This window comes from Vipera ursinii (assembly GCF_947247035.1).
Source record: "Vipera ursinii genome assembly, chromosome: 2".
In the NCBI taxonomy this organism is placed as follows: domain Eukaryota; kingdom Metazoa; phylum Chordata; class Lepidosauria; order Squamata; family Viperidae; genus Vipera; species Vipera ursinii.
The window spans coordinates 190275469-190286969 of record NC_139513.1 but is presented as its reverse complement, the minus strand read 5'-3'; the positions used below and the strand labels follow the sequence as shown (position 1 = coordinate 190286969).

Genomic DNA, 11501 nt, shown 5'->3' with positions numbered 1-11501 from the left:
AATAATGATAATAATAATAATAATAATAATAATAATAATAATAATAATAATAAGAAGAAGAAGAAGAAGAAGAAGAAGAAGAAGAAGAAGAAGAAGTGAATCACAGTGAATCAAACCACAGTGAATCAGATGCTTATTGTTTGGACTTGTCATTGTCTTCTGAATGTGTAGCAATATCATAGGGACAAGGCCCTTTAGGACCAAATAGGGTAGTATAAGGAACTAAATAAAAAAATGGTATAAGCAGACTTGGATCAGTCTCAGACAAATAATGCTCAAACAAAAGATTACTGACAGTTTTGGGAGCACTGCATAAGTGATTCATGCAAGTGGCTGCTATGCTCAAAGGACACAGGCCTTATAACTATAAACAGTGCTATGGCTTAAGATGCCGGGCTGTGTTAGACTTAACTAAAAATCATGGTTAGAGTCTGACTAGGGAAGCCCTAGGATTCCTGAAGTTTGAAGGAGTTGCTAAGAGAATGTCTAGATCGGTCTTTAGAGAAGGAATGCCAGTATTCTGTCTTATGGCAAATGGCTAACATGCTCCATGTCAGACCTGAAGTAGATCTCGCATGGCCTTGGTGATAGTTACAAATTTTGGAGGCTCATAGTTCCTGCAGTGTAGAAAGACAGGAAAATTACCTTGAGGGAGATACGTATGCTCTGCTACTTAGGCAAAAGGGATTGAAGTGATTTTTTTTAAAGTCCAGAACTATGAGATAAATATTCACAAGTAGCTCTGGCAGAGGCCTCCCTAATTCACTGAACTATAAGAAGGAAGAGATAAAGCACAATCAGACTTGCAAGCTTCTGTTATTATAGTCAATCGCAATAAAAGTCATTTTAATTTCTGTGGAGTTAATTTCCTGATCAACTAGTGGGATTGACATTTGGAAAAGTTTTGGATAGCTGGCGTCCTGGAATGGAAGAGACAGCAATAGGACTTCTGAATTGGTGGGACCAGATTTTGACTGCGCTTTTATTCTGTAAGGAGATTTTTTTTTCTTTTAGCAATCCAACCCAGGTAATTCATACATGCACATATACAAACATACAGAGATACATACAGGTATAAAATGTATTTGTACGCCATCTACTTTCTTGATCCTACACTCTTGAATCAGAATTGAAGAGATATGACTAGTACAGAACAAAGTGGTTGATTTCCAAAACAAAATCAGCTGGATGATACCTGAAAGCATTAACTACGTGGCTATGCTTCTTCCAATAGACTGATTTCATAAATTGTCAAATTTAGAGAAAGAAATCTGAGATCATGTAATACTAAGGTTAAACAAGGTCACTATCAACAACACTCTCAGTGCCAGACTGAAATGAAAGGAGGGCATACTCAAATTTCTGATGAGCAGATCAGGTTGTGCATTGTTTTTACTGAAAATGATACTCATGTATTTAGCTTCACCATCTTTAGAATATATACGTAGACTTAATCCCATATAAAATCAGCATAGCAGCTGGGACTAAAAAGTTTCATTTAGCATTTGAATAAGTCTTCCTATTTTCTTTTTTTTTTCTATATGGAATATTAGTATTGTTTGTAGTTATCTTATATGAGCTAGAGAGTGATAGATTTAAGAATTTATTGTTGGTAGCATATGGATGTTTATGATTGTTCTTTGTTTTTATACCCTGTACTTAGCTCTGGGAAGCCGGGGGGGGGGGGAGGGGGGAAAGGGGGGGAGGGGTAGGGAGGGATAGGTAGGGGAGGGGTAGGGGGATTGTTAAAGATAAAATGTATTTTAAAACTTTTCAATAAAAAAAAATCAGCATAGCAGGAAATGATGTTCCTAGATATATATGCCATTGGTATGCCGATTATTTAAATAGAGCAACTTTATTTAGTTTGGGAGTATGATAAGTCTAGTAAATATGGAAAGTTTTGAAGTTTTGAAAAAACAACAACACATAAGCAGTGAATACAGACCTAAATTCACAAGAATATATATCGAGGGAGGATGCATATTGGTCAAATAACTTTATAAATCATTAGTAGCTTTATAGTCCATCTATCCAAATTTCTGTCTGGTTCCTCAAGATGCAAGATCCATGCAGATTCCAGAAACAGTACACTAGTGCAACTGGTAACATATCACATATACAGTAAGACATATACATATACAATAAGACAATAAGAACCCATACTAACTATTAGTCAACAATATCCAATATCCCTGTAGTAGAATTATTCTGTCCTCTTGAGATTTCTTTGGAATTATGAGAGTGCCCCTACAGGTCTAACAAAATAATAATAATAATAATAATAATAATAATAATAATAATAATAATAATAATAATAATAATAATAATGATGATGATGATGATGATGATGATGATGATGATGATGATGATAATGAGAAGAAGAAGAAGAAGAAGAAGAAGAAGAAGAAGAAGAAGAAGAAGAAGAAGAAGAAGAAGAAGAAGAAGAAGTAGTAGTTGGAAAGGACCTTGGAGGTCATCTAGTCCAACCCCCTGCTCAGGCAGGAAACCCTATACCATTTCAGAAAAATGGCTGTCCAGTCTCTTCTTAAAAAACTTCCAGTGTTGGAGCATTCACAACTTCTGAAGGCAAGTCATTCCACTAATTAATTGTTCTCACTGTCAGGAAATTTCTCCTTAGTTCTAGGTTGGTTCTCCTTTTGGTTAGTTTCCATCCGTTGCTTCTTCTCCTGCCCCTGGGTGTTTTGGAGAATAGCTGAATTCCCTCTTCTTTGTGGCAACCCCTGAGATATTGGAACACTGCTATCGTGTCACCCCTCGCCCTTCTCTTCATTGGGTCTTCTCCAATGGAGAAATAGGAGGTGTTTCTCTGAAAGTTTCCAGGAGAAGTTGAGCCTTTGAGCAAGAGAGTCAAATCCCAGCCCATGGTTTTCTTTTCATTCTCTCTCAATAAGCCCAGAAGTGGGAGAGAGATGGAGAAAAAGGGGGTAGCAGTAGAGATAGAGAGGGATAGTCTCCTGAGGGAATTGGGAGGAAACCAGACACCATGTGAAACCTGGAAATGGGTATAGCTGTTGTAAATACTTCTTGTAAATCATTTCACTGTCCAGTCTCTTCTTAAAAACTTCCAGTGTTGGAGCATTCACTGCTTCTGGAGGTAGGTTGTTCCACTGGTTAATTGTTCTAACTGTCAGGAAATTTCTCCTTAGTTCTAGGTTGTGTCTCTCCTTGATTAGTTTCCATCCATTGCTTCTTGTCCCACCTTTGGGCGCTTTGGAGAATAGCTTGACTTCCTCCTCTTTGTGGCAGCCCCTGAGATATTGGAACACTGCTATCATGTCCCCCCTCATCCTTCTCTTCATTAAACTACATATACCCAGTTCCAGCAGCCGTTCCTTATATGTTTTAGCCTCCAATCCCCTAATCATCTTTGTAGCTCTTCTCTGTACTCTTTCTAGAGTCTCAACATCTTTTTTACATCATGGTGACCAAAACGGGATGCAGTATTCCAAGTGTGGCCTTACCAAGGCATTGTAAAGTGGTATTAATCCTTCACGTGATCTTGATTCTATTCCTGTGTTAATGCAGCCTAGCACTGCGTTGTCTTTTTTAGCAGCTGCAGCAAACTGCTGGCTCATATTTAAGTGATTGTCCACTAGGACTCCGAGATCCCTTTCACAGTTACTACTATTGAGCAAGGTACCCCCTATACTATACCGTACATTTGGTTTTTCTTGCCTAAATGTAGAACCTTACTTTTTTCACCATTGAATTTCATTTTGTTAGATAGCGCCCAGTGTTCAAGTCTCTCCAGATCCTCCTGTATCTTAAGCCTGTCTTCTGGAGTGTTGGCTATTCCTGCCAACTTGGTGTCGTCTGCAAATTTGATGAATTCCCCATTTATCCCTTCGTCCAAATCATTGATGAAGATGTTGAAGATCACTGGGCCCAGAACATAGCCCTGAGGCACCCCACTGCATACTTTCCTCCATGTAGATGCAGTTCCATTGAGGACCACACACTGAGTACAGCTGGTCAGCCAGCTACGAATGATGCTGTCTAACCCACATTTTTCTATCTTATCACTAGAAGGTTGTGATCTACTTTATCAAATGCCTTAGTGAAGTCCAAGTAAATTATATCCACAGCATTCCTCTGATCCACTAATTTTTTTATTAAAAAGTTTTACAATACATTTTATCTTTAACAAACCAAAAAAAGAAAAAAACCCTCCCAACCCTCTCCCCTCCCACCCTCTTCCCCCTCCCCAACCCTCCCCAACCCCTCCCTCCCTTTCCCCTCCCCCCCACTTCCCAGAGCAAAATACAGGGTATAAAAATACAAGCAATCATAATCTAACTTACGCAAACAATCCTAAACTATTTAAACTACCGAACTTTAACTCATATAAGTAAACTCCAACATATATATATATATATATATATATATATATATATATATATATATATATATATATATATATATATATATATATATATATATATATCATATCAATAATTACCGTATACAAATACAAAATAATACTTTCCAATCTAATACCAAAACACAGGGTATAAAAATACAAACAATCATGATTTAACTTACGCAAACAATCCTAAACTATTTAAAGTATCAAACTTTAACTCATATAGGTAAATTCCAAACATACATATATATATCATATCAATGATTATTCAAATACAAAATAATACTTTCCAATCTAATACCCAATAAAAACAATCCCAGATAAACCAATTTATATCAATTGTCTAAAACTCTTCCTCATTCCAACTAAGCTTTAAATTCATATTATCCTAATGTGTTATACAACTTAAAATACCATAGATTACTTTCCAAACTTAAAATGTTTTATATAATCACATCATTCTTATATTCTTATATTCTATTACCTATTCCAATATTACCCATAAAAATATTACAAGTTAGCTTCAATCACAAAGAAAACAATTTATATCAATTTTATAAAACTATTCTTCTATCCAACTAAGCTTCAACATACTAAAACAAGGTTTATACCACCTTCCCTTCTCCTAATGTATTATACAACTTAAAATACCATACATTACCTTCCAAGCTTAAAATTTTTCATCCAAATAACAAATCATAACCTACAGAATATCAATAAACACTACTACAAATCTTCCCAATTAACTTTTCATAATCATCTTAAAACTAAAGCAACACAAAATATTACATAATTATTATATAAGGGTAAAAAATATATCCCCAAATATTTAGTCCTTCTAGCAATTCCAATTCCCATAATCCTTATTACATTATTGTCTCTTCCAGTTATGTGACTAAATCTTCAGGCTTGATTCATTCGTCCAGAAGCAGCACGCCTCTTCCAATTTCTGGCCTTCTCCAGTGATAATACAATTTGACCCACTCCTGTACCTTTCACATCAGTCTGCATTAACCCTTCAGCAACTTGCGGGTTCTCTCTGGAACGTTGAGACTCTCTCTCACCTTTTTTCTTTGTAGATTCCAAAGATGGTATGGGGACTGCTTTTAAAACATTACTGTAGAAATCACGTGCCTGAATCTCCGTGGTAAAACAATACCTCGTACCTTCATAGGTCACCACCATACCCACTGGTATTTGCCATCTAAACTTGATATCACGTCGTCTCAATTCTTGTGACAAAAAAGCAAATTCCTTCCTTTTTCTTAAAATCTTTGCAGGGATCTCTTTTAAAATCAGAACTTTTTGCTCAGCAATTACAAAATCAATATTGTAGGAGGCCTGGATAATTTCATTTCTAATCATTCTCTTTGTACCACATCTCTGGGTAATTTCCTTTGTCTTGCGTCTGATCCACTAATTTTGTCACTTGGTGAAAGAATGCAATAAGATTTGTCTGGCATGATGTGTTTTTGACAAACCCATGTTGGCTTTTAGTAATGACTTTGTTTGCCTCTAGGTGCTCGCTGATTCATTGTTTTCTTTTCCAGAATCTTCCCAGGTATTGAGGTCAGACTGATAGTGCTGTAATTTACTGGATCCATTTTTTCCCTTTTTTGAAGATGGGAATTACATCAGCTCTTTTCCAATCCTCTGGTAGTTCCCCAGTGCTCCAGGATCTTTGAAAAATATAGTTTAGTGGTTCCGAGATCACATCTGCCAGTTCCTTGAGAACCCTGGGGTGTAATCCATCTGGTCCTGGTGATTTGAACTCGTCTAGACTGGACAGGTGCTCACTTATCATTTTCTTGCCTATCTTAACCTATCTTTAGATTTCTTTTAACTCTTGCTTTTATTGACTCTATCCCATGTTATTCATATTCATATGATTTGATTGTTTGAAAAGTCAGAATATGGGTAAACAGTGCAGTTAGAGGCATGTTATTTAATAAGAACCTCTCACATCCATTGCAAGGCTAGTGGGTGTAAATAACAGAGGATTACTCAAGCAATCTGTTAATGATGTGAATTGAATGCAGAGGGCCCCTGGGCTTGTGGATGTAATCTCCGAACATTACAAACTCAGTATCAGTTCTGTTCTTAGAATGTTATTTTGTTATTATAACTCACACCATGTTTGTCAACCTTCAGACCAGTGTACGGGAATTCTTGTGTTAGTCAATGCAAGTAGTGGAAAGCAATCCATGGTTTAAATAGAGCCTAGTGCCTGCATAGCTATCCATTTAAGTGAAACGAAGTTTGCTTGCTTACAACTTGTCATAGTTCTGTGAAGCTCAGATTACCTTCAGGGACTGGGGTGATAATCAAGGTTCACTTTATTGGAAAAGCAAAAGAGAAAGGGCCAAATTGAATTTCAGACTATTAAAGTGATTCCTCTGGCCCTACTGAAGAAATTAACCTCTAACAGGACACTGTGCGGTATGGTGGGTACATTTCAATTATTTCAGAATAACCATTTTAGAAGAGAACTATGAAACATATATATATATACTGTACATCAGACATGTCAAACACAAGGCCCGGGGCCGGATATGGCCCGCAAAGTGGTTTTATGTGGCCCGCGAAGCCATACTGGAAACAGTGAGGGAACGGCCCCCACTGTCTTGGCCCTGGCCCAGAGACCCTCCTCCTGCCATAGACCCTCAGATCTGTCCCACCCCTGCCCAGGCCCCCATAGGCACCCTTGATGCATAGGCCATATGCACTCTAGCCACGCCCACCCAGTAGGCCATGGCCACCCTGGCCATACCCACCTGGCCCCTTGAGGGCAACCGCAATGCTGTTGCGGCCCTCAATGAAATTGAGTTTGACACCCCTGATATAGAGGCAGAGGAGAGAAACGGGAAAATATGTTGTTTCTAAGTAAATGGAAGAGCACTTCCAAAGAGAAATGTAACTACATATTTCAAAATAATTAACCAAAAATAGGGCCAGTTCACATAGGCATCCATTACAAATCACAGTGACAATTGTTGTGATATTGTGCAAATGATGCAATTTACATCAGTTGCATTATGTCAATAAAATGATATAAATTACCTACTGCATGTCATTTGAGCGATGAGGTAATAATGCACCAAACATAATTTGAACCCTTGGTCCTCCCATGGAAAACCAAGGAGCTGTACCACATACATTACACAACAAAGCCCTGCTGGATCAGAACAATGGGCATTTTGGACAGTGGAAGGTGCTCTCTCTCTGTCTGTCTGTCTGTCTGTCTGTCTGTCTGTCTCTCTCTCTCTCTCTCTCTCTCTCTCTCTCTCCCTCCCTCCCTCCCTCTTTCCCTCTTTCCCCACTGACACAATTTAACAGCATATCCTTATTAACTAAAAGGTAAACCAGATATTGCACTTCACAGTCTAGAATGTTGTGCCAAGAATGTTCTTATTCATATGAAATGTTTCAGAAATAAGTATTTAATATTTATATGACAACCCACTTTCTGGGCAATCCATGAGGTATTACATGAGATATTATTGGAATATTAAGGCCCATTTTGTCAAAAATTCTGTGTCACCTAACGGCCAGCCAAATGATGCAGGAAGCTCATAAGCACAATAGAGGAATTTCATCCAGGGTTGCCCACAGAATTGACATTAAATTAAATTACTGCCTGTAATTTAGGAGGTAATATATGACCATCAAAATTAGTAACTAACATAAATTTATCTAATTTTCTTTTAAAAACTTCTAAGCAAAAATGTGACTGTTTTCAAAGTATTCCCTTGAGGCAAAGGAGTCCTTGCGGATTTTACTCCACTAGTCATCGCCGACTATAGGAAGCAGCGCTCATCTCTGTTTTAAGGTCATTGAACCAGCACCTCTGAAGACATTTCAGCGATCGTTTGGCCAGCATGATGTCACAGAGCACTGTTACCTTCCCACCAAAGTGGTACCTATTTATCTACTCACATTTGTATGCTTTTGAACTGCTAGGTTAGCAGGAGCTGGGTCAAGGATGGGAACTCATCCTGTCACGTGATGCTTGGGTCTCAAACCTAGGCTGCCAGCTTTCCAGCTGACAAGCCCAGCGTCTTAACCACTGAGCCATCCATCCCTTGAGGCATGGTGACTGTCTTCCACTATATATTTATTTTAGGGAATTACAGTTAGGGTTGAATAATCCTTTAGATTCAGTCTCCAAAAGGTGCTTATAGAAGCGTGAGCATAGTAACTGTCTGTAGCTTTTCCTAGGACCGTGTGATTGCTATGAAACATTGGAAAACTGAAGCCAAATCACTGAAGATCCTTCATTACAATATTAGTAGTTTTATTTTCAATCCTTAGGATTCCTAGCATGGAACTCATAATTTTAAACAAGCAACACATTGGCTTGACACTTTTATTGTATCAGGACTCATGGGAGGAAGATGGTGTGCAGGGAGGATTTTGTGCTCTTCCCAGATTGAAGCAGCAGCTGGGAGGGGACCATCACTGGAGGAAGTGGCTACACTCAGCGCTCTGCTTTTGGGAAAGGAGCTCCTTTAATCCCATCCTTAATTCAAAGGGGTTGACTCTACAGGACTTTTCTCCGTTATATCTTCACAACAACCCTGTGAGATCCCGGTCCTGCCTCCCGATTGGATGATTTGATCCATACTGGCTCGCCTGCTTCCCTGTGAAGATTCGAAAGCCTGTTCAAGAGTTGGATTGGCTAGCCGTCTCAAACGAGGGGCGGGGCTCCAAGCGTGGCGCGAAATGCGAATGTAACGGAAGGGAAGGAGGCAGGAGCTCATCCGTGGACCCGCCGCCACCACCGCCGCCCGCTCCTCTCCAGCTCCCACCTCACAGGCACCATGCGGCCGACGGCTGGCACCGGTTCCAGGAGAACCCCTTCGACTCCTCTCCGTCGCGGTCGAGGTGGAGGAACTGCACGCAGGACCAAAGCCACTCCCCGTCGCTCTGGACCGAGCCGCCCCCCACAAGAAGCACCAGCAGGGCATTCTTCGACGGCTGCCACCGCTTCCAGGGGAACCCCTTCGACTCCTCTCCGTCGCGGTCGAGGTGGAGGAACTGCACGCAGGACCAAAGCCACTCCCCGTCGCTCTGGACCGAGCAGCCCCCCACAAGAAGCACCAGCAGGGCATTCTTCGACGGCTGCCACCGCTTCCAGGGGAACCCCTTCGACTCCTCTCCGTCGCGGTCGAGGTGGAGGAACTGCACGCAGGACCAAAGCCACTCCCCGTCGCTCTGGACCGAGCCGCCCCCCACAAGAAGCACCAGCAGGGCATTCTTCGACGGCTGCCACCGTTTCCAGGGGAACCCCTTCGACTCCTCTCCGTCGCGGTCGAGGTGGAGGAACTGCACGCAGGACCAAAGCCACTCCCCGTCGCTCTGGACCGAGCAGCCCCCCACAAGAAGCACCAGCAGGGCATTCTTCGACGGCTGCCACCGCTTCCAGGGGAACCCCTTCGACTCCTCTTCGTCGCGGTCGAGCTGGAGGATCTCCACGCAGGAGCCAAGCCTCTCCCCATCGCTCTGGACCGAGCCGCCCCCCACAAGAAGCACCAGCAGGGCATTCTTCGCCGGCCGGCACCGCTTCCAGGGGAACCCCTTCGACTCCTCTCCGTCGCGGTCGAGCTGGAGGATCTCCACGCAGGAGCCAAGCCTCTCCCCGTCGCTCTGGACCGAGCCGCCCCCCCACAAGAAGCACCAGCAGGGCATTCTTCGCCGGCCGGCACCGCTTCCAGGGGAACCCCTTCGACTCCTCTCCGTCGCGGTCGAGCTGGAGGATCTCCACGCAGGAGCCAAGCCTCTCCCCATCGCTCTGGACCGAGCCGCCCCCCACAAGAAGCACCAGCAGGGCATTCTTCGCCGGCCGGCACCGCTTCCAGGGGAACCTCTTCGACTCCTCTCCGTCGCGGTCGAGCTGGAGGATCTCCACGCAGGAGCCAAGCCTCTCCCCGTCGCTCTGGACCGAGCAACCCCGCACAAGAAGCACCAGCAGGGCAGCGGAGAAGGCGGAGATACCGGCCCGGCTTCCGAGCTTTGCAGGAGATCAGAAAGTATCAAAAAAGTACTGATCTACTTATTCCCAAGCTACCCTTTGCTCGTCTGGTGCGGGAGATCTGCCTGGAATATACCCGCGGGGTTGACATGATGTGGCAGTCCATGGCACTTCTTGCCTTGCAGGAGGCAGCTGAAGCCTTTTTGGTGCATCTTATGGAAGATGGCTACCTGTGTACCTTCCATGCCAAGCGGTCCACTCTCCATCCCAGGGACATCCAGTTAGCTCGACGGATCCGTGGCATCGAACAGGGTTTGGGCTAGCTCCGTTCCCCTGTTTCCTGTCTGAAGAGGTACCTTAAGTGAGGCCCCAAAGCTGCAGGGGAGCAACCTGCAAATGCTTTGGAGGAGGAGACCACCAAATTTACACCGCCTATTCCATGGGTTGTGTGTCTCAGCCTGGCCCCTTCCTCTTGCTAGAATTTCCAAAGAGGTTGACCTCTTCCCAGGAAGGACAAGTGTCATACAGTAACCCATGTTTAAAGCTCTTCTGCCGTCTCTGCTTCGAACACAGCCTTGTGCCAACGACGGAGACTGAAAAATTGCTTCCTGTTTAAAATTTGCCCTGTATTTTTCCACATCAGTGTTTAAAATAAAAATCTTATTGTATCAGCATATTTAGACACTGTAACACCGACAACTTTTTTTAGGTGATTTCTATTTATAATATCTTCTAGTGTCACCTAATTATTGTGCCAAACTTCTAGTGTCACCTAATTATTGTGCCAAACTTAAGAACTTAAGCAAACAAGCTATTTCATTTCAACCGCAGCTAAGATTAGGGTTTTAATCCAATTTACACAACTTTGCATTTGTTTACATTGAACTGTATTCCCTATTACAAAATTCATTCCTTTAGCCAGGAAATGCCATTAAGGTGCTCTTTACAATCCTTTTTTATTTTTATAAACCTAAAAAACTTATTATCGTTACCTCTGGTTGCATGATAGATTGCTGTACAATTTACTGTGGTTTTGTTTTTATAATATTTGGAGGTTTTCCAGTAGTTAAATGTTTCTAGACAGTTTATAAATTAAAGCATATTTTTAAAAAAACCAAGCAAATAGCACAAGTTCTTTTGTCT

General features: G+C 41.8%; 1 protein-coding gene across 1 annotated transcript; it reads left to right on the top strand.

Moving 5' to 3' along the window:
• Positions 1 to 9207: 9207 nt before the first annotated feature.
• LOC310636633 (histone H3-like centromeric protein A) lies at positions 9208 to 10681 on the top strand (the record flags this gene model as incomplete). The annotated part of the gene is made up of 2 exons (XM_083356608.1): positions 9208 to 9271; positions 10281 to 10681. The coding sequence occupies 2 exons, from the start codon at positions 9208 to 9210 to the stop codon at positions 10679 to 10681; spliced, it is 465 nt and encodes a 154-aa protein (XP_083212734.1).
• Positions 10682 to 11501: the final 820 nt, after the last annotated feature.